Source organism: Daphnia magna, linkage group LG2 (assembly GCF_020631705.1).
Source record: "Daphnia magna isolate NIES linkage group LG2, ASM2063170v1.1, whole genome shotgun sequence".
Classification (NCBI taxonomy): Eukaryota; Metazoa; Arthropoda; class Branchiopoda; order Diplostraca; family Daphniidae; genus Daphnia; species Daphnia magna.
This window is the reverse complement of record NC_059183.1, coordinates 18,578,802-18,602,282: the sequence shown is the minus strand read 5'-3', so window position 1 is coordinate 18,602,282 and position 23,481 is coordinate 18,578,802. Positions and strand designations below refer to the sequence as shown.

Genomic DNA, 23,481 nt, shown 5'->3' with positions numbered 1-23,481 from the left:
AACTTGAAAGGGTATGCCCCACTCTGATGGGCCACATCGTAAATTCGTAATAAGTGCCATGTAAGAAAAGTCCAATTCTAGGTTTAAGCTTATTTACAAATTAGTTTCCGCGCCCGCAGAACGTTCCGCAAAATAGAACTATTTTAGACTGTAGCAGACGCCAGCGTGAAATTTCTCCCGCCTCCATTCTCCATTATCGATGGCGTGGTTGGTTGTGACGTGGTGATTAGTGGAAAATTTTTTTTCAAATCCCGAGCAGTAGTTTCGACGTATGGTTTTCCATTTCTGAATTTATCTGGGTTAGTGTTAGAACAATAAGGCTCCTGACTTTCCACGGGACGAAAAACAAAAATTATAGTGATAAAGATTGACACAAGACACAGAAAACATCAGATAAACAGTGTCTAAAGTTTTAAAACAGAACAATAGTTGAAAAAAAAACATACCTATCAATTATATCAAATACCACAATGTGTCAGAAGAATACGTTGCAACTACTTCGAAATATTTGGCTACAGCGGGTGAAAAGTGGACAAGGTTTTGATCAAAAGATCTATCAAAAGGTTTTAAAAATTTGCTAAATTGTGTGGTAAAAATTGTTTAAATTGAATTATGAATTTAAATGTATAGGTCAAAATTGTAGCTGGAGGTGAAGGAACATGTGAAGTAGAATTTCAAGTTGAAGATGAACATACAAATCCAGCGGGCCTGCTTCATGGGGGCTTTTCAGCTTGTCTTGTTGATTCTGTTTCCACATTGGCTCTTCTAACCCATCCAAGACAAGTCCCTGGTGTGTCTGTCAACCTCAACATGACGTAAGTTATCAGGCAAAGCCTTACATCTCATTTTCAGTCAGATGTTCTGCCTCACAAATTTTTCTTCACAGAACTTTCTTTTTCTCAACTATGCAACAACAAACATATGTTATCACTCAAACTTAACCGTTACTGTCCATCGCTACTCGTAGCTGTGTTCTCTGCAAAGTTAGTCAGTGGTCTATATGTTTTGCACCACGCTTTTATTTTTTTTTGCAAGCTTCGTTCGGACGTCGTTTTTATATTATCCTCTAAAAACTCCAGCGCATGCTTGAACTGTGGTAATCGTATTTTTGGACTGTGTGATTTTGTTTTCCCTTCAGAAATGCGGTGGTTGCTAATCATCAATTGGGTGATCAAGGTTCTAAGTCTGTGGTTCTAAGATGAAAACGCGTTACACACTTGCGTAGCATTGAAGCTTTCTTTTTCGATAGCACGATATTGTAAGAAGTACTTTCGAGGAGTTTCCTATTCAATAGTCGAATCACATGAAATTAAAAAATATTTTGTGATGTACGATTGATATCGCCAGGTATTTGAATGCAGCCAAAATCGGTGATCACATCCTAGTAAAGGCGGCCACCGATAAAGTGGGAAAGAATTTGGCCTTTTTAAACGTGCAGATTATCAACAAACAAAGCGGTGCTATTCTTGCTCAAGGTTCGTGTCTTTGGGTTTTTTCTCGTCAAGTACCACTACTTTTCTTCACACTCTTTTCTTCTTGTCTTTCAGGAAGTCATACCAAGTACATCGTTTGAACAATGCGTATATTCATCAGCAACAATTATTACGTAGACATTGCTGGGGCTTGTATATCGATTCGCGGATTGCGCCCCAATTTTAATGTGTTGCAAACATTGAAAAGAAACAAGAATAATAGACGTGCATCACATATACATTCGATAATTTGCTGCTTTAGGCGAGCTTACGGAGTATACAAATTTAGACATGACTTGAAAGGTATTAAATAATCAGTTAAACCCTTGCTGTTTATTAAATTCCTTTCAAACCTGACTGGACCCATTTTCGCGTGTTTCCGCTATGTATATATGTTCGCCCGAAGTCCTGTGCTGGAGCGTGATGTACTGCGTAACGAAATGCGAGGCAGGATACGGATTCATCAAGAGTGGATCGCAGAGTAGGCTATCGCTGTTATTGGCAGAACCACCCCCACTGCCCAGAGATAGGTCCAAGGAAGCTAGCTTGCTGGCCAAACTACTGGAACCCAACTTGTTATTACCGCCGGAATTCGATTTACGCACTTGACAGCCATGAACGGTGACGGCAGCGGGTAATTGTAATTCTAAAGAATTGCTCCCCTCTATCTGGATTGATGATAACGGGATGCCTACACATGGCTGGATCAACCGGGTGTTATTGGTCAGCAATTCAACCACTTCGGCCGCTTGAGGTCTTAGGGATGGTGTCCGATGCCAACATGATTTTAATAGAGTTTCCCTTGTTTTATAAAGTACAAAGCAACGTGAATTTGTTGTAGCAATTCTTATCTTTTACAGATCAAATCTTACAGTTGAGGTTTAACTCCATCGGGGATGTCGATAGTCAATCCATTCTTAATATGCCCCAATACTTGATTGTTGCTCATTCCCTGGAATGGGAAGCTACCAAATGTGATTATCTCGTAGAGAAGAACACCGTAAGACCAAATGTCAGTCATTGGCGTGAAGAGGCCGTCTACCAAGCTTTCTGGCGCCATCCACCTCACGGGTAACATGCCTGTCATACACGTCCGTAAAAAAAAAAAATTTAAGGTTTTGAATGTCAAGAACAGTAGCGCAAACAAAGAAGTTGGCACGGCACCGAATGCGAGTCACGCAATGTTATTTTGACCAAAGTTGTAAGCGACTCGACCATTTCCAATCTCATGTGGAAAAGACGTGCCTTTCTCTTTCCGACACGGATATCTGCCAAAGCAAAGCTAAAAGTCATATGTACAGGGACGCAAGCTTATTGCTTTGTTGATTGAGATATCACGAATCCTCAGCAAAGAGCTAAAACCACCGACTCTTGCTGAGGATACGTAGCCTTTCCGAGTAGCAAACAAAACGAAATGGATGGTACGGACCTTTGCGATGGAAGCGGTAGTAATCGTTTTCGTACCTGACCAATAGGGAGCATTGGAGATTAATAAACACGTATTTTTTTTTTTCCCAATCAAATATTGTTATGACTTACATGGGACGTGCCATCCCGAAATCAGCAAGCTTTGCAACGCGATTCGAGTTCACTAGGCAATTTCGACATGCGACGTCCCTGCAGTGAAACAACGGTATTAAAGACGATCGAATTATATCGGACGCAATGATAGACACCAACCGATGGACGTATTTGAGTTCGGCCAAATAGCTCAAAGCTTTAGCCACGTCTAGGGCGATGGCCGTCAACCGACGACCGGAGATTTCGTCTGAATCTTCGCGGCTTTTTTCGTACACCAAGTGACGTCGCGCCAGCAAATACGTTTTTAAATCGCCTGCGTTATCGCGTTAAAGAATCGATCCTATTTTTTTGAAATAGATAACGTAAAAAAAAAAACTTACCGTAGAGAATGAATTCCATGACTGTGTAAACGGGTTCGTTACGCGTACAAACACCCAATAAGCGCACGATATTTTTGTGATTGAAGCGCTTCATCATTTCGGCTTCACTAAGAAAGTCCAGTTTCTCTTCGACAGTTGAACCCACTTTGAGTGTTTTGACGGCCACGGCAACCTGTTTTTAAATGAATTTTTTATCAATCGATTTAAAGAAGCAGAACGGACGAAAAATTTTAGATTTTACGCTAACCCATCCTTTGTCATCGAAGAATGCTTCGCCACCGTAGACAGTCCCGAAAGCGCCTTCGCCCAACTTGCGGTTAATGACGATCCGTTCGCGCGGTATTTCCCATTCGTCGAGTGTTAGAAGGGTGCCGGAAGAAAGAAGTCCGAGCGCGCGCATTCTTTCTTCCGTCTGTTCCACTTTTCGTTCGTAGCGTCTCTTGAAAACGAAGAAGAAACCGACGAGGCAGCCGGCGAACACCCCGAAACCTAAAATGTTGGCGACGACAATTGCGGCTTCGCATTCGACATTTAACAAATGTGCCAATCCTTCCAAAACGCAAACATTGGTTCCAGGTTCCGGGTCGTCTACCGGCTGCTTTCCGTCCCATGTCAGCCACTTGATGAGCGATTTATTGAAGTTTCTAAATTTATCAAGCCGATTATGTTGTGTGGAATTTTGACCATGGATGAACTCATGCGGAGTGATGTACTCACGAATGCCCCGTATTTAACTTTGATGATTTTGAACGCACGACGGGCAGGAATCTGCCTAAAAGTTCACTTGACTTGTTGATCCATTGGAAGACTTTGATATCAGAATGGCGAGACAGCCCGCCAGTAAATCTCAGTCTTCCGGAAACACCAATGAAATCCGTCTCATTGATGATTCTTCTCAGACTCCTTCCATTCAAATAATCCATTGAATTTTTGTATGAAAAAAAAATTGAATAAAAAAAATATGAAAAACAGGTCGATAAATGATTGTTATGCGAAGTTCCCATTAATTCCTAATTGTGTGGGCTAATAAAATAAGGTGCGTTATTGTAATCATGTATGATGACATGTGCCATCGTAGGAAAACAAAAAGGATCTATGCTATTCGAGTCGCCGTATTTATCTTAGTTCAGCCTGGGGATCAGAAGAGTAGCGTCCCTCTTGAAAGTCAATGCGAAAAAGCCCAACAGGGGCTCAAGAGCTCTTTGTTCTCGACGATCGTGACAAGCCTCAACGAAAAAAGTAACCAGACAGAGGGTTAGGGTATTACTTTTTCCTGCACAATATATGGAAAGCATGTAGGATTTAATGAAAGATACGTCGTGGGAATATAAGAAACCGCAAGAAATATGTCTTTGTCTATACGTTTAAGTAAAATGTAACTTGCATCAAGTTGTTGTAAAATTGTTGTTTTAATTTGTTTAAAACGTCTTCACTTTGCCAGTCGAAAGAAATAGAATAGAGCTGTAAAAAAGGGGGTGGGTTGGATCCCGTAAATCACCGGCTCCGACGGGTATTGTATTTTGTACTAAGAAACAGCCATTCCCGAATTGTTTGTTTGCAGGCTTTCTCCATTCTTCAACTGTCACCGGAATTTGTGGTTAGACCCAGAAAAATGGGTCAAACATTTGTGACGGATGAAAACCACGCAAAACATGGGAGGGGCAGGAGTGTTTGATAACATGTCACATGGACGGGGAAAAAAGGTCTACGATTGCAAGAAGCCCATAACATTATCATAACTTATGTGCTTGCTTGTGTACTAACTCTGTGGTGTGATCGGTATGGAAGTCTGCAGCTAGCGACTCGTTGCCTTTCAGTAATTTATCCAGGGCCAAGGCGTAGGTCCATACGGAATCGTAGATGTAACTGGCATACTCCGAAGTCGATGTGTTGAATCGGGCGCACTGGAACTCGTAGCGCCTTCGCCAGTCACTGACGTTCGTCCCTTCTTGCATGAGACTTTCGTTTGGTGCATAACTCGAATACGTCATGTAGAAATGACCATCAATTGCCTGACATCCGATTCCCCACAGTTACATTTTCTATCAACGTTAATGCAATCATTTCAAGACACGTACCCGAATGATTTGCTCGGTAGAACACGGAATAGCTTCCAAACTGCGATTTGATTGATTGACACGTCGGTCGACATCGTACCAAAGAGGCTTGAAACTCTAAAAAAAAAAGAAAAGAAAAAGCCAAGTTGGATTATATTGACATTGAGATTGGGTGAAATTTCGCACTGTTATACCTGAAGGAGTTCAGAATTGAAATTTGGTAAAAACCAGATGTAGCCCTCCCTGGCCGTCATGTTGAGTCTGTATGCCTGACACATGACTTCGCAAGCCCGTTCTTCATTGAACTCACCGACGATGATCTTGACTCTTTTTGCTTTGAGATCCTTTAAATACTGCACCCAAAGAAATCAAAACGTTTCGTTTTTTATTTTTTTATTTCTTTATCCCCATTTTTTGTTGTTCGTAATAATCGATTTGTTACTTCGAGTGAAGAGCTGCTCGTTATTTTACGTGTGGTAACAAACGTGATTTTGTTACTTTCTGCGTAATCTTGTACAGTGGTCACGTAATCGGAGTACTTTTTGCCGTCGCTCATCAATGCGCCCACCCGTTTCCAGCCAAGTTGTTGGAGTAGAGTTAAAAAGACGTATCTGCAGGCCGTTAGAATTAAAAGAGAAAAAGATTTTTGCTGACGACTGATTTCTTGTTATCGATTTGTCCACGCGATTGGATTCGGTGTCGTCAAAACACCTTTAATTAAACTAATCAAGAAAGGAAACAAACTTGAATTGGCCCGTCTCGCCGATCGTGCGGAAGAAATAAGGAAACTTGTCCCGATCCGAGAAACTCGATCCTTGAGCGCTGTAACTGATGGCGATCGTTTTGAAACGTTTTGAAACTCCCGCCACGGATTCCACCGTTTCGGAACACGCCGGACCTGAAATCCCGTTGGAAAATTTATTATGCCACCCCCCCAGCAAAACGTCCGAACGATTGTATGGAAAAACTAAAAATTGCGAAGGATTTTGACGATACCGAGAATGCCAACCATGCGGTTAAAGTGTTTGAAGCGCAGATAATCAATGAAACTCTTCATGACCATGTCGGCTGAGCACTGGCCATCGGCGACGAGCAATTTCAGATCGTAGTCCCTCAGGATGGTCTCGTTCCGATTGATGGCGTCAACGGCCATTTGGGCAGCTAGATGGGACCGCAAGGACTCGTTAGTTGCAACGGACCAAGCGAAACGGTTTTCGCGTAATGGCAAAGTTTTTATATATCGATAGCTATGTACCTGGCACCATCCCGGGTCCGCTCTTGTACGACGGTCCGCTGATAGGGAAGATCCCACCGATGTAGAGCTCCATTTTGACATTTAAATCGGAGGGTTTCCATTGTGACCAAACTTGCGGATTGTCTTTCATCCAGTCGCAAGCAATTTTGTCCACTTGCGATTCTTCTTCCTGTTTTTTATTGTACAATCGCAACATGGCCGTGTACTCTTCCTGGGTGAAGAAGACCCGTTGAAGAGCCTTTTGTTGTCAAAAAACGGATGGGAAGCGACAAGATCAAAAGAGCTCGTTAACATTCTCTCTTGTTTGGAGAAAATGACAGTGGGCAATTTAAAAAAAAATCGAGGTGGTAGCCAACAGCATTCGGACGATACTCGCTGACAAGTGCACTTATTTATTTTAATTGTTTAGCTTGATTTACGGTTGGACAAAAGAGTAGAGGTTGTTCTACATGAAACTGGTGATATACAATAGATTGTTTTTATTCTCAGCACTCAGAGAAGACAAGCCAAGAGATTAATAGTTTGGGATCACTTCCAGATTTCTGGGCAAAGAGGGCGGGGATCTTTGCATCGTTAAAGGGCAATTTAATTTTTGTTTCAGTTTGTTTCGAGCCAATTTAAAGTCTGGCTTCGTGAACACTGTCATTGTTCGATAACTTCCATGAGAGTTCCGCGTTTAATGATGCCAAGAAAAGAAAAATCTGGATTAATTTTCGATTGCTTTGTAATTGTTTAGTGCCAATGTTTTTGAACGACGGAAGAGAAAGGTCGTGAATTTTTTTTTTTTTTTTTACCATTAGAATTTGGTGTTTCATATCCTAGAGAACGCCCTTTCCATAACGACTTTGTCATGACATTGGCACAAGCGCACTTAATCCGGGAATTACGCAGTAACATACTTCTATAAATGCCCTTTTTTGTTTTTGTTCTTTTGTTTGTTAACAAACAAAAATAAGATTTACGATTACCCGCTTCTAATTGGGTAATCTTACTCATCAAGTAAACTAGCTTAATCAACTGAGAATGTTATCGATCTGTGGATCAGATAGGGTGCCCTAGAGTGTCTGCGTCGTTGTCCAAATGTATGTAAACATCGATGTTAATTTTATGATTTGTTATTGCATTCTGCCAATCCCAAGCGAATAAACCCATTCGTGCACTATCAGCGTTCTGAATCTTTCAAATTTGACCGTGCTGAACGAAGAAAATTTAGTAAGCAAACCCAGTCAACTCTTTCATGAAAGTTATGGCCTTCACAGAGGACGTGCTAAACCGACCGTGTCGATGGCTACAAAAACGGAATAATGATTTCTTTGTAATTATTTTGCGCAAAAAAAAATGGCGAATGTGACTGAAAAGAGCGATAAAAAAAATCTTGTACGTGTATACGCTGTCTAGGCTGAACAATGAGGGATATGGGCTGAGAAGTTGCTGACGTGGGACGCGTCGCTAGCGCAGAATGTTTACCGCTGTTGGATTATTCAACAGAGAAGCGGCCATCTTCCGAGGTCGGGCCTGAAACGGTTCTATAGGCTTTAAGAATAAAACCTTCTCTAACGAAGTGGTTCACAAAGTTTTACAATCTTCCTCACTTGGGTCGGGGGGACCTAAACCAAGAATCGCAGTAATGCAGAATATCATTGATCCTGTTTTCTTATGGCCGCCTCTGGGCTGCCCGCTTTCTTTATGCCGTTCTAGTGAAAAGCTTTATCGTCGTTGTTGTTGTACCTTTGTTATCTTTAGTATTTCTTTTTGAGATATAATCCCATTCTTCAACTAGCCGCTCAACATACAAAGAGAGAGTTGCAGCTGTTGGAGCTTGCTTGACAGTATACTTCCACTGTGCTGCTGGCAGCGAAAGAAAGGGTCAAAAATACAGCGCCAACTTGATTATCTTGTCTAAAAAAGTACGGACCACACCAGCAATCTCGCAGCTGTGTCAATATTAACAAGCATTAACTTTTTGTTTTCTGGAAAGAAAGAAAAAAAAAATCGGAACGCCGGTCAATGGCGTATGAAAGATTCTTCCCGCGCCTCACTCTATTTCCTCTCAAATAATATAGAAATAATGTAACAAAATAAAAAAGTAAGTGGATTTATTGTGTGGGTAGATAGGAAAGAACTACAACTGTTGACAGAAAAGTTGCTAGACGATTGACAAAATGACAAATGGGCCGTTCCATTTTACCCTACCAACGTAAAAGTTAAAAGAATTTCGTTCAGTTTCGCTTCTGCCCGTAATTCAATTTCGAAAATTCAGTGTTTTTCCTGGATTGGTGGCGTAATAAACTTTTTGTTCTCTCGGTAAGGTGCACTTTAACGTCAAGTGCTCTATTGATTTATTCCGGGAACTAAATAGCCCGAATTTGTGATGCGAGGCTCAATATTAGCTGAACTGAATAGGGCGCTAATACCTAAACAGTGCAAGGCTGCATCGTGTATATCGCTTTCACTCGTTCACCTTGACACGCGCATGAAATTCGCTTCTTTTTTGTCGATCACAAATTATTATCGTCTGATGCCTGTCTGTCTGATCATGGAAGTCTTTGGAGGACTATGGCACGTAAAAATTCGATACAAAATTTCGATTTCTTACCTCGAAGACGAGTTTGGCTCCCTTCTTTAGGTAGGACCAGGCAACCTTTTCGAAGCGCTGGAACTCGTAGGCACATTTCATGTCTAATCAATAAGAATAGAATCATCATTTAGTCAGAAAGGTTGGAAACCTACGCTTGCCTCCATAAGTAATGCCACTATTCAATTTACCGCTATCGGGGGTTGACAAAGTTTCACACTGTGGGAAAGACAAGCTGAGGAAATCATCGCTCTCGGTAATGGTGCTCGGACGCCACGCGAAAAACAGAATGGAACGTCCGGATTTGCGTCGTTTGACGTCACTGACGAAATCACGAACAACTCGATCGGCGTTGGGTCCCAGCCAAACGACTTTGACTAGCAGTTTGAGCGAGGGAATTTGCTTGATCAAAAAGCCCATGTAATCTATTAAAAGGATTTATGCTGCTTATTTTTCAATTGTGCGATAAGCGTGTTCAGATTTTGTACCTGGATATTCAGCTAGAAGGACGGCGCAAGGTGGAATATTTCCGTAAATGTCGGGTCGACAATAATCGGGATAGAAAACGCCGTTGTCGCAATAATTGGCATCGCAATAGTACCTTCAAATTCGATCATGAACGAGTTCAAGTATTTATTTTTTTGATACTTTGCAGCTTTGAATTTAAAAAAATTAAAAATGAAAGAACCTTCCGGTGGAAGGATCCTTTGTGAACTCGGCCAATTGGCTCATCTCTTGGATGTCGACGTCAAAATGCGATGCGATCTCCGGATCTTGAAGACTTCGCCAGTGATCGGCAATCGGAATACGATGGCTCGTCCACTCGGGCATGAACCAACCGAACCTAAACAAACACATCAAAAGTGTTCCAACATTGCATTGGTAAACACGTCGGAGAAGAGTTGATCGAATGACGTCAAACATTGGAATCTTGTTCGAATAAGGGGGAATCATCTTTTTTCTCGATAGTTTATGTAATAGCGCAAGCAGCCGTTCTATTTCTGTTACAAGTCACATACGCTATTTCGCCTGACAACTGCGTTTTCCCAATTTTTGAAAAAGTGTTTAAACATCGAATGAAAATGTTGAAAACAAAAACAGATCAAAAACCTTTATCTTCCCTATACAACTATAGAAGTAGTAAATATTAGCTTATACCTTCCACCAGGTCCCAATAGACCGCATTCTTCCAAGTTTCCGGTATCCGACCATTGTTCCATATTGTATCCGAGTGGTACCCACACTTCCAGGTTGATCATTGTCTCCGGCACGAACGATTCCGACTGCAACTCGGCCGAATCGCAACTACAGTCGAATTGTTATTGTTATTCTTCCATTCCGAGCGAATAATAAAACGTTAGGGTTCAGCTAAATCTATTTCTTTTTCGATTTCAATGTGCCGTTAAAAGTAAATCCCCTTTAAACACAAAACTGGTGGAATAAGAGCATCAGCTGGACGTGGTTTCCCATTCCGCAATATTACGCTCCACCGACGCCGAGCTGTGCCAGCCTAATTGACATCTGAACTCCTAACCGATCGTCAATCAATCAGTTTCAACATTCTCACTTGCATCAGCGTCTTCCATCAGTGTAAAGCATGTGCCATCGCATTTTTCCATTAGATGCGCCATACATGAGTGAGTCGCTACCATTAGAGACACGTGTGACTTGTAGGAAAGATCGTCGCATTGATCCGTTGAATGGACCCCGTTTAGAAAGGACACGTTAATGATCCATACGTAGAAACTTTTTAATGCGATTAGGACGCTATCCTACCCGTTGACTTCTTGTTGCACTAAATTTATTTGCCGCTACGAAAGATGTGAACAAGGAAAAAGAAAGGGGCGTATTTAATTGGTTGGGCCTATTTCCTGATTATCAAGCGTCTCTCCGCTGATGGTTACCATAATAGAGCCCATATTATCTATAAGTGAAGGCATAACCTACGGTAGATACTTTTGGGGTTCCAGTTCTAACCAGCTTTTCAGTGGGAGTTGTCTCACCGAGAAATGTCAAGGTGAATACTCACTTATTTACTTCTTTTTATTGCCATTAAGCTTGAGCTTAAAAACTACATTCTTTTTTGTTTCTTGCTTATTTTTACACGCACAGGAGTGGATATAGGGTGTCTTTTACGTCTTTTTTCGCTGTTCTTTTATCGTTTCATTGTCTACTGTGATCTATTAGCTCTTTCGTGAATCCCTTTCTTCCTCCTCAAAGCTTATAGGCGGGAATGTTATAGTAGTTGACGGAGCATAGTGAAAGAAGATCCATTACCGTGTGTCAATTACGCAAATTGTAAGCTATGGATGTATTATGGCTTCACTTGTGACCTTTTCGATATCATAGAATGTTATGTTATGTCCCTTTCAACGTATGGGAAATCGTCAGTGTTTGGATTCCCCCGCGTAGAAATAACGTCATCATTCTGCTTATCATGCAAAATCAATGTAAAATTTGAATTAATAAAGAGAGGGAACAAACTTGATAGGATTGGAGCATCCTGTCATACGTGTCAGCACGGCCGACACATTGAAAGCGTCGCGCCGCTTAGTTATGGTGACGCTCCGGTAGCCGAGCACTTCCCGGATGAATATGGCAAACACGGCAGTCGATAGTTGGTGAGTGACTCTGTCCGATGCTTCCAGTCTCAGTTCCAGTGCTTTATTGTCGTGCAAAAATGAACGGGCTGGTTTTTGCGCCGTGTTGAGCCCTACCGCCGCTGTATACATATGAATAGCGCAGAGAGGTCATTAAGAACAAGTATATCAATCATAAATCTTTTTTTAACGATTGCTGACATTTATTCGATCCTCTGCATCCCCCCCTTTTCTTTATTATTATTTTTGTTTTGCCAGCGGAGCCGCACTATTTTTTTTGTTTGGCAGCGGCCATCCGCAATAAATCAACTGGGCTAATATATCCTTCGCAACGTTTGTCGAGCAGCTCAAGATAATATTTATTTTTTGCAAGCTTCTCATGTTTCTGATAAAATATGGCTTAACTTTAAATACCGGGCTATAAAAATAGGTTTGGAATTTTATTGGATTAAGAAATGTAGGCAACTTTTGATTCGATCAGTTAGGGCACGACGCTGTTGAAAACAGGCTGTCGAAACAGAGTTGAATCGACCGTGTGTAAAAGTTGGCTGGGCACCAATTATATTCGCGTAACACAAAATATTGTTTCTAGGTGGAGCTTACCTAGTTGTTCGTCAGTGAGACATTTGCCGGTCGATGGCGTCCAAACCGATCCTTCTACTTGGATCGACATTGTCGAGGTCACGCTGGCTGCAATCATCACCACATGAAGTATTTCGGGCAGCATAGTGTTGCCGATTTTTGATCGCCAACTTCACGCGAAAAAGCCAGTAGTTGCCCGAAAGGAGAGAAGTAGTCCCTATTTCGTAATACGGTAAATGTGTTAATGAATGACGAAACATTTCTAGCAGATAATGTACTTTTTTTTTATGAATTCCTTCACAAGGAAATACTCTGACCCTCTTTCTTGTACAGGCACTTACAAAAACGAGCATTAATCAAGACGTTATTGCGCTTGGTTCAATTTCTGTTTCGGCTGATAACACGAAGAAACGAGATGCTGGAATTTCACGCAATTGCGTCGTTTTCTCGCATTTTATTGGGCGTTCACAAAATATTTATAGTTTGCTATCTCGCTTTTAATCTGATGGCTTTATGTTTGTTTGCGATTCCCTTGACTTAACCCTCCCCAACTGAAATAATTAAAATCAAATAAAACACGTTTAAAAAAATAATCATGGTGAGTATTACGAGGAGATTACGGCATTGCGTTTAATTAATATTTTATACACTTATATCTGATTTGGCTTTACACATTAATATTAAAAAGAATTGTGCTTGATACAAAAAAATCTTCTAAGAACTAAGTGTTTATTTGGCATAGCACTGCTGGTTTCCCCGTAAATAAATACGTGAGTATATAGGAAACTCACGTTGCGAGCGCGAAAACTTCCGGACACATGGGGGGATCCGCATTTCTCTTTTTCTACCGGATAGCGCACCGTATCGATCTAAGCAACTCATGCATTCGTTTCTTGGAATCTAATGCATTTCACTATGACGGATATTTGAAAAGTAGCGGATTGTTTATTATTTTCATTGTTCGCGGATTATTGGCTAGAGGTGACGTCATTGGAGTACAACTATAGTATTCATAGCTTCAATATGTACCGGTGAGTGCATCAGGTCCTCGCATCTGGTTCAATGTACGCTCGACTGCGTGATCGTTGTGCCCCAAACGATCGGGCACGAACGCTTTCGTTCATCGTAGGTGCTCGATGTGTTACATAACCTGTGCTCGAATGAACTTTCTCACTCATTACGATAGATGTTGATGTCCTTCTTTTATGCGGCAGTGCAGCACCACACTACTGTAAAACCAACCACAAACTGCGAAAAACTTATCCGTGGAAAAAGCTTTGCCAACTAAATGTCCACCTTATACTGGCGCCAGGTGCGGTCCATATTGCGAAAATATTTTTATTTCACAAAGTCTGTATCTTTTATCGAAGCGACAGTTTTTTTTAAAGCCTCGTGAAACTTTTTACATATTCCTGCATTATGTCTGCAAATGTCAATAACTTGTTAACAAGCTGTCGACGACATTCTTTTTTTTTCTAGCAGTTTTTTGGGTCGCTTTTCGCGAACAGGTGTTTCCCCATTTATGCCACAGTTCGCCATTGGCGTAACTGTCTGGCATTCTTATAATCATCAATTGATCTGTTCTCTTTTTATTGGAGTTTGTTTGAAAAATGTGGCCGTCTGGATGCTAATTACGAGCTCATTATTTCAGTCATTCTCGAATCACTATAAAAATCTACCACGTCTACGTCATAATCACATACGTACGACTGTCATGTGACTCTTCAAAAAAAATGTAACCTTGGGCATCTTTACTCAAGACTTATAGCTAAAAGATGAATTACTCGTACTGGTTGCATAATTAGGCCGTCTGACAAGGTCTGTGTGGTATTAGTTACGTTGACAGAAGTTCTGATCACTTTGACGAACCAGCGACATCTGGTAACTACTAAACTACAACGTGTAACATGAAACGGCTATTCTGTACGAAGAATCAAATGTGGAAATACAGAGAGAATAACGCCACGAGCCATAACGTCTCGTCCAGTATCGCACGCGTTGTGGAACTGTAAAGGCTACGAGTTGAGCTTACGATCGTAGTGTCTATATCAAAGCCAAACTGGGTATGGGAGACGTTGCTCGACGATCGAAAGCTAGTGTGACTTCCGCCAACTTCATGATCCGTTAACTCTGGTGTGCTTTGCCAGATCGGTATATTGCTTCCAAGAAAGCAGAGGGAAAATGTGGAAACGATCGAGATGAGAAGGCCTCTTTCCATCAAGCCACGCCCACTAGGATCCATCCACGTCCGGAATGGGAAAAAAGAAAATCCAAAACAAAAACATACGGTTTTTTTTTTTAAATATATAAAAATGCAGTGAAGCAAAGAGTGACGACTGAAGGCTTGTGCGCGATTATATCGACGGTGCTGTTGCCGAGCAAACTCACGCACCGTTAAGGTCCCGCCGCCTCGACATTGCAGAGTCCATGCCTCACAATAAACGTGGCCATTCGTTCCGCTTAGCGGCTGTGCATAAATATCAAAAATTGCTTGGAGAAAAAAAGAATTAAAAGACATTTTACTGTTTTGAAGGAGTTCTAGAAAATAGAAGAGCATTTTTTTACGAGCTGGTAGAAGTAAACTAACGCATTTTTCAAACGTTGTCATTCAACGTCCTGGCATATATACGGACGCGCAGCTTATGTCAGCACGCGTTGCGCGCTAACTTAGTCAAGTGGTTAAATGGCTATTTTATCTGTTTACGCATTCTTGTTTGAGGAAAACCTGTTTTTCTATCCGTTTAATTTTTCTATTTCTTAGAATGTTGGAAAGGACCGCAAAACCGTTCGCTGAAAGAGCCAACTAGTTGAAATTGGGGGTTATCAGTCAACTTGTGATGCTGAAAACGATACCACCAGTAACCGAGTTATGAAATTGATAAAACTACGTCATGTTCTCATCAGTTTTTCTTTTCACGCAGTTGACGTGAATACCTCTAATTTAAGGCAAGGTCATCATTCAAGATGGTGAGACTCTAGCGCACGTCAGCAACAAGATTAAGTTATGTATATAGTAGGAAAGACTTGCCTACATAAATGCAAGTTGCATTCTTTTCTCATTCTAGTAAATGAAGAAATGGAAAATTGGTAATTATGGGCGTTTTATTTTGAGGGAACAGCTGGTTGCATTGTGTCTTGCGCGTTCGTTTTTATCGGCAGATGCAGAATAGACTGCAGTTGGCACGTATTCAAATTGCTTTTGCATAGTTACTATGCTTCTTTCTGATAACGACACTGAAAAGACTGATAACGAAACAAAACATATTTTGGTCAAGGGTTTACTAAATTGCGCCACAAGTTTGAAATTCACGTCTAATTTCTGCCAAAGTTTCTCGCCAACAAACAAGTTTTCATTTCATTCTGCAACCGAACAGAACAAAAAGGAAATTGTAAATATATAAACTTTGTGTCGTTTGACTCTAACTTGTATATAATACCACATCACATTTATCATGCGTCTGATGTCCGACCAATTCTCCAGCGAGATGTATAGTCTACGTGCAAAGGAAATAGGATTGCAATTTAACTTAACATTTCCCTCTATATATTAGATTATTCACAACCTTCTCTTCGTCTACTTGTTATTCTCACACTATATATATAACTGAATTTGTTGACGCGTACATTTGGCTACAATAGATATCCATTATGACCTACCGTATGCTGTTTTTCAGACATAATACGCATGATATGCTGAAAAGAAAGTTGTGATATCAGCCTCTGACGCACCGACTGTTTATTGTATGGGCAAATGGAATGTGACGGAAAGCGCGTTGATTGAATTCGGGGGAAGCGTAATAGAATACACAGGACGCTGACATCGTTTCTCTTGAGATCACGACGGCACAGCAGAGTACCTTCATATGAATCTTTTCGTGGCCAACAAGCAATACAGCCAGTGATAAAAAGCCGAAGGCGTTGTCCTGTTTACGCGTGGATCACGAACGCAACAGGAGCAATAAAAAAAAAGAGGACAATGAAGAAATGTACAGTAAATTTGCACGCCGACGGAATCGTTTGATTTTAATCGCTTACTGATGCACCAAAGCAAACAGATGCAGTGTTCGAAGAAACAGCTCATGATATTGGCTCGAGTCAGCATCTTCGTATCGGTTAGGATCCGTACTGTTTGGTGTCGGATGGTTTTCTTTTATACAACAAGACAGTGATCTTGTCCTTGACTCACCCCACAAAGTCGTATAAGACAGACACGACAACGCCCCGTGTAGCTTTTCGTTCTCATTAACGAAAAGAGCCAACTGTCTTTTCTACATCTTTTTAAGGAGATAAACGCAGTTTCAAATTTTCCCGCAAGTTTTGTCGCATTTCGCATTCCATTTAAAGAACGTGTTCAATCGCTCGATTGGCCAACGGATGTCGCCGCTGAATGATGAACGCCATCAGAAATTTACAAGATATTTTATTATGACAATTTGATCACTTAGATAATTTTGTTATTGATGTGGATTGCTTTCTACTCTGCGCATCAATAGTAGCTGGACCCTCATCTAGGATGCCGCAAGCCAATTGGAAAGTTGTGGTCTTCCACATTTTTTCTTGAGCGGTTTTTTATGGCCGACAGTCATGTAACCGGTTCTTATCGATTACCAAAAAGTGCTATTCGATCGACTTCTTGCCATAACTTGGCCGGTGCAAAAAAGAGATACTCGATCTTCGAGTTTTCCACTTTGTTGTCAATACAAATTATTGGTCTTGGATCCTTGGAAATCATCCAGTCCTCTCGGTGGCAAGCAACAGCATCTTGACGCATACCTTCTTTCTTTGGTCATGAACATTTAAACTGGCAAACAGTTGTTTTCAGTATGCAACTGGTATACATGCGATGCTTAAATAAGTAAAGCCGGTAAACCCGAAAATAACACATACTTACTGTTGTTTACTTGCGATACAATTCAAGTTCTTTGCAGCAAAGAAAAGTTTATGTAGGCGTTTTCGAGAAACTTTCTGTGGGGGGGGGGATTTTAGCCGTCCGTTAAAAAGTTCACGGAAGCCGTGTAGAATAAAGTGAACTGGAACTTGGAGTAACAATGTTTGTATCTGCCATCATTTGGTGATGCACTATAGGTTCGGAAGTCAGCTCTAAACCACCAGTGAAGTGTGTCTCGACGCTCGCCTAGCGTCGAACTGGCAGCTCGTTGTCCGTCTTCTCCGCTTTTTAGCAAACGGCCCGGTAGTCTTGCGCAATGACGTGGAATCGGTGCGCAATTTCGTTTCTAAAAGTTTGAACATTTTGCGTCGATTTCGATATGTCCCCTGTTTTTCGTACGAACGCCAAAGTGTCCATTGCCTGCAAAATTGGATTGAAAATAATCTTTTTACTTTTCTGTAGAAATAGAATTGGATATTCTTTCAAAATGAAAGTGGTGCTAACGAATGCTGGTAGAAGGTACAAAACACTTGCGCTAGGTGAACTATACTACACGTGGCATTGTTTGAGCTGATGGTTCTCCTTTACATAATTTAACAGTTCTTCGTTACCCTGTCGTGTGCGACTCTAATGAAATTAGGCAATTCTTGTTCATAACTTTTAAATATATTTAACATGAGAGACGGAACGTATACTTAGATTATTACTTTTTACAATGTGGAACGTTATAACAGTTGCAACAACTGCGACATATTGCATTTGGGCACCTCAACTTGAATGTTTTAGTTCTTTATGAACATTTAATGGATGCAAGAGGTTAGCGGCCGTTGTCTGTTGTACTGGTCATATATTCTCGAATATACTAACGAGTAACAGTAAACATCGGGGAAAATACATACGTACTACATTGTTAGTGATATATATCGATTCTCACGATGAATGTGAACTGCATCGAAGGTTTGGACCAAAAACTTTACGCCAAAGTTCGCTATGAAATTCTCAAAGTTGGGTCAAGCAGTCCAGCTGCAAAAATTGTGATAGTGTAAGGAAACCAACTTCAAATTCTGACAAATTTTTATTCAAAATCGCTTTTAATCCCCATGAATATAACGAATATCACTCGACAATGCGACGAAACATTTTAGTTTTTAGTGCTACACAGTACACAGAGATGAAGGGAATCAGAATCCCTTCTTCTCTGGTGCTACAAACTTTGAGAAACTTTGTCAGGAAAATTTCAGCATTTTGCCACTTAAACTTGAGCTAATTGTCAAGTTTGAAGGTGCTCCTTAGTTTACTAGCTTTCTTTCTGTTTTTTCTTTTCTTTTTTCACTGTTTGTGGAAAATGGATTGATTTGAAAAACGACTTTTTTTTTGTTAAAGATAAATTAGCACGACAGGTGGCGTTGGCGGTAGTTTTTCTTTTTTCTGTTTCGTCTCGGAAAAAAACATAGACACAGAAGTACGAACGTGGCAAAGGAAATGGCTGAAGCACCAGACATACCCAAGTAAACAACCTTTAACTGTGTTATTGTACTATTTGACGCAAAGTTCCTTCATTTTCCTATTGAATTTTTATTACTTTGCGTGATTTCAGAGAAGAACCTGTTGAAGCTACCCCCCAAAGTGATTCATGGTGGGGATCCAGTTGGCTGCAGGCTGCAAAAAATAAGGTTATCTGATTTTCATGCCTTCTTTGTTAAGATTTTATCACATGTAATATTTATTTCTTGAACTTATTTTTAATAATATAGTCAGCAGAAGTATTTGACACAGTGAGAAAAGATGTAAATGAATTGGCTCAGACTGCAAAGGATAAGGTATTATTTAATATAGTTCATGTTATGCAATGGCTAATGTACACTTTTTGCAGTCTGTCGAGGTGTATGACTATGTCCGAAAAGATTTTGACGAATTCACCCAAACTGTATCAGAAGAAGTAAGCACCACAGCTTCTGCGTTAAAAGAGAAACTAAAGGTATTGTTGTCATTTACTGTACACACATTGCCTCTACAATTCCTTTGTTTTCAGATTGATGATTCAAGCGGAACTGCTGCAACTGTAAAGCGCAGTGTCACTTCTTTCCTCAACCAAGTTTCTGATGTATTCTATATTCCTCCAGAAGATGATGATGAACCTATATTTCTAGACCGTCTAACAGCCATCATTTATACATTGGGTAGCGACCCTGCGACATTTTTGGTAGATCCTGATGCCACCGAGTTTGAGGCATGGCAAGAGTCTTTGAACCTCGAATCGCAACAAGCAGACATTGCCGCCTTATTGGCTAATAATGAAAAACTACGTCACAACTTTGAAACTCTCGTCCCTTCTAAGGTAAAGCTATAGCCAAAAGTAATGTAGTCAGAATACATGTTATTGTTTTACATAGGTGTCTGAGGCCATGTTTTGGGCTCGATACTTGTTCCGTATTCACGTTGTGAGGGAGGAAGAAACCAAGAGACAAATCATAAGAAAAGAGGCTCAAGTGCGTGCCCAAGCCGACATCAAGGGCAATGATTTGAACTGGGATGACGGTACAACACCCAAGATACCATCCCCGTAACTCACAATTAAAAGTCGATATCTTGATTCAACCAGATGAAACCTTGACATCCCCGGAAGAAATTCCGGAAGAAGTTCAAAGTAAATTACTGGCGGAATATGAGAAAGAATGTCAAGGTCGACTGTCGAATGACGATAAAGGCGAACTGAAATGCAAGGAGAAGGGTGATATGGTATTGGTCTCAAGATCAGGTGAAAGTGGGAGTACATCGCCTGGGAAAGGTAAGTGGGTTTAACTAACTGCAACCCGTAGATCGTTAATTATTCCTTAAGCAGAGAGTAGCAATGAGGATGACTGGGAGGAGGCCCTTCCACCTGTTGTTGAACCCAAGAAGGAAGCAACAAAGGTAACAACAAAATCGCCCCAAAAATCACCACAGAAATCGGCTAAGAAGGTAATCTTCTGGTATCCTATTGTTTTAAAATCAATGGTGGCTAACTGATGCAACTTTAAATCGTTATTCAGTGATGGAGAAGATGCGAACGAACGATGGGATCAATAATTTTTTTTAATTACAAGCACACCACGTCTATTCTGCTGGGGATCTTCGTTGAATTTGCTGTAAATTCTATGTATCTTTTTTCCCCTTAACACTTTCATAATCTTTTCAAGTAAAGCGGAAAAAATCATTAACGACAACGGATACCATACCATAGTTTTTGCAATTTTCCGCGAAGCCTTTAAAAAACATCTACGCTAGTTGCAACTACATACAGGACTTTCTTTGATTTCCATTTTTTGTATTATGGATAACGGTATATCAAATATCAACCGGACATCAGCACGGAATATATTATTTACTAAACGTCTTGCGCATTTGCCTTATCTGTGCGCCTTGTTTGTCAGAAGCGGCTATCTCTACAAATACTATCTACACCAACGCAGCGTATCAGATGTAATCGCTGACTGGATTTACTCTTATTCCTATGGTATCAATTGTTACATCTTCGTTAGAGCCTAGCCAATTTGCCTTTATCCTTAAAAGCACTAATATTTAATCCCAGTCTCATCTATCCGGATATTTATGGATATAGTAGCCAACATGGGGCAATCAGCTAGACTATAGTATTATTTGCTCTTTATTCTTTTCTTGGAACAAAATAGCTTTTCAGTTTGGAACATTTCAAAGCAAAGAAAATTGGTTCAGCAGCTTTTCAAAACAAACTTTCTTTCAGTTTCCACAGTGGAGGTTGGTAACTGGTTGACCCGTGTAAATCTCTATATGATAAACAAGCTGCGTATTATCCTAAATCAGCCATATTCATATTCGAGGGGACATTGGGAACGTTGTGGTACTTCTGTGCTAAAGGTCAGAGCTTGTGTCGGTAGCTTATCTCGAAACCGAGGGTTCATATTTGAAAGAAATTTAATGTCCTCGTCTTCTATTCGATCGGGTCCAACTTTGACAAAAGTCATTGCTGTTTTCCCACATGTAAAATTGCCATGTATCACTCGTGTTTCGATCCATCGTTACATAATGTTAAACGGTAGTCGCGTGTTATCAAAGGACAGTCGTCCCGAATGGCAACTAGACAATATAAGGTCTAGTAAAGTCTACAGTTCCATTAAATTCCAACGAAAATAGGTCAGAACCGAAATGGGGTCTCCTAAAAATAAATCACGTGGTTTGACAAAAGGAATGACAAAACCGTTCGAGATCAATGTTTTTCGCTAGAAAAGACATTCAAAAGACAGATTGAAGGCTGGCAATGCAGGAAAAAAAATCCTTGTAAGTAAATTGTTGATTCAAGTGATTCGGTATATTGACAGTCCCGGAAATCTATCCAAGTTGAATGGTGAAAACGGATTTTTCAAGAACGACAACATTTCTCTTGTCAAATATTAGTATGATTTGAGATATGGAAAAGACATTTTATGTTTGATTTTTTTTTTACGTACACTCAGCTGATGCTTCGTGATGCAACTTGTTTGAAGAAACATGTTGTTGCTCCTGTGACATCATGCGAAAAAACTGTTCAAAACCATTTCAATGTTTTTTGTCTTTTTTTTTTGTTGACCTCCTCCGTGAAAATGGAAAGTATTCCAACGATTTTGTAATTTGCGACCTGAAACCAAAAGGTTGAAGTCGCTGCTGTCCTTTTACATGTCTCCCTTTCATCTGAGTTACCCAGTAGCAGACTGAAAGTAATTAATCACCACCTCACTTTCGTGGCCTTCACACGTGTGGCCGTGTACTCTTGTGGTATGAAATCTTCGAGCTCTCGCGCCTTTTGATCGTGACGTCAGTTCTGGCCTTGAACCTATGGAACTCAACGACAAGATGTCGTAATTGAGAAGCCCGTCATCCTTCTTTTGGCTGCCTATTTATTCATTAGGCTTACAGGGTCAGTTCTGTCAGTTTTCCTCAGATTCAAATAACTCGATGCACATGGTAACTCTCGTCGTGATTCAACAGGTGGCGAAACAGGTTGTTAGACCACGGAGATATACTCTTGGTAAACAAACAACACGGACGATAAGTCTCCTCTACTTCTCGGTTCTCTTTTGGTTTGTTAAGCAACTGATGTGCAGGTTTTTCAGCTGGCGTAGCACAATAGAAATACCGAGGAATTATTACCTGAGGCGATGTAATTAAAGCTATTATGGTCTATTGAATTACGCCCCGCTCAAGGCCAGCCACAACTACTAAAATCAAACGTAGTAACACTCTGTCAAAATTGGCCTTCTTTCCAATCTTTTGCTCTACCTCAGAATACACGAACTTGCAACCAGGAAAATCCCGAACGCATTGTCTGCCATGGTATATTGACCGAATAGTTGAAAACATTCCCAAACTCCAAGCAAAACGTATATCAATTGAAATTTGACCCCAACTCACAAACAATCACGTGGTATTTAATACGCCTCTTAGTCACGGCCAAAAATGGAAGACGATCGTGTTATATCGAACGTGCGATAACAGCAGCAGCGTAATGTGCTGACTGACTGATGGAAAGAAAACAAACTTGTTTTTTTCGCTGATTTTTCTCAATTTTTCGTTTGACTACAGAGACACTAAGGCAAGGTCGAAGTTCTAGAAATTTCTTTCGAAGCACCCGTGTGCGAACTCTTCCTCTTGAAATCAGAAAGAAAAATGCCCCAGGTTTCATTTCTAAACGTGAATGTTGGAACAAAGAAAAAGCCACGTTTTTTTGCCTACGTATGTTCTGCTTTTCGGCGCCATTCCGACTTGCCTTCCAGGAACAAAACATAATGTAGTGAAAAGCCATCTGAGGTTTGAACGTATCGTGATTCGTTTTCTTTAAAAAATGTGTACGCCTTTGAGTTCGTTGTCACATAATCACGAGTTTTGTGCTTTTCTATCTGCTTTGGATTCGTGTTTTGAACTCGGCTTTCGATGCAAGCCCAACGTGGTTTTGTCGTGAAATGACACCAGATGCGATTGAATTACAGAGAAAAATAGAAAAGAGAGGTGGGTCAGCTGTGACGAAAAAAATAAAAAGAAATGGCGACAAAGTGGAAAACATTTGATAGTCGGCTGACTAGAGTAGGTCAGGTGCTGTACCTGGTGATGAATTCATCGTAAAAGTGAAATCTGCTGTTTGTCATTTGTCTGTGGAAAA

The 23,481-nt window shown here is 40.6% G+C and overlaps 3 protein-coding genes across 8 annotated transcripts; 2 read left to right on the top strand and 1 right to left on the bottom strand.

The window, feature by feature from the left end:
- The first annotated feature begins 180 nt into the window (after positions 1-180).
- Positions 181-1,711, top strand: LOC116915968 (acyl-coenzyme A thioesterase 13). The gene is made up of 4 exons (XM_032921141.2): positions 181-563; positions 631-815; positions 1,348-1,475; positions 1,548-1,711. Exons 1-4 carry the CDS (start codon positions 471-473, stop codon positions 1,571-1,573), a joined length of 432 nt encoding a protein of 143 aa, XP_032777032.2. The 5' UTR covers positions 181-470; the 3' UTR covers positions 1,574-1,711.
- Positions 1,566-22,881, bottom strand: LOC116915957 (receptor-type guanylate cyclase gcy-5). 5 transcript variants are annotated; one of them, XM_045169693.1, is made up of 24 exons: positions 21,797-22,874; positions 17,334-17,750; positions 12,464-12,659; positions 11,745-11,982; positions 10,419-10,565; positions 9,949-10,104; positions 9,749-9,861; positions 9,452-9,685; positions 9,282-9,364; positions 6,686-6,923; positions 6,427-6,591; positions 6,175-6,328; positions 5,873-6,041; positions 5,625-5,783; positions 5,452-5,547; positions 5,138-5,385; positions 4,091-4,276; positions 3,621-4,017; positions 3,374-3,545; positions 3,153-3,306; positions 3,012-3,089; positions 2,902-2,936; positions 2,345-2,552; positions 1,566-2,273 (listed from the first exon to the last, which is right to left on the bottom strand). In XM_045169693.1, the coding sequence occupies exons 3-24, from the start codon at positions 12,585-12,587 to the stop codon at positions 1,820-1,822; spliced, it is 4,008 nt and encodes a 1,335-aa protein (XP_045025628.1). In that variant the 5' UTR covers positions 12,588-12,659; positions 17,334-17,750; positions 21,797-22,874; the 3' UTR covers positions 1,566-1,819. The 5 variants fall into 5 exon arrangements, 4 of the variants coding, with proteins under 4 accessions (XP_045025628.1, XP_045025626.1, XP_045025627.1 ...); XM_045169691.1 differs by having other exon boundaries at positions 3,012-3,306; positions 3,615-4,017; positions 21,797-22,880; XM_045169692.1 differs by having other exon boundaries at positions 3,012-3,306; positions 21,797-22,878.
- On the top strand, positions 18,714-20,702 carry LOC116915963 (BSD domain-containing protein 1). Of its 2 annotated transcripts, none has more exons than XM_032921136.2 (9): positions 18,714-18,838; positions 18,928-19,003; positions 19,085-19,150; positions 19,204-19,308; positions 19,363-19,668; positions 19,724-19,868; positions 19,933-20,118; positions 20,173-20,291; positions 20,363-20,702. In XM_032921136.2, exons 1-9 carry the CDS (start codon positions 18,813-18,815, stop codon positions 20,363-20,365), a joined length of 1,032 nt encoding a protein of 343 aa, XP_032777027.2. In that variant the 5' UTR covers positions 18,714-18,812; the 3' UTR covers positions 20,366-20,702. The 2 variants fall into 2 exon arrangements, with proteins under 2 accessions (XP_032777027.2, XP_032777026.2); XM_032921135.2 differs by having other exon boundaries at positions 20,170-20,291.
- Positions 22,882-23,481: the final 600 nt, after the last annotated feature.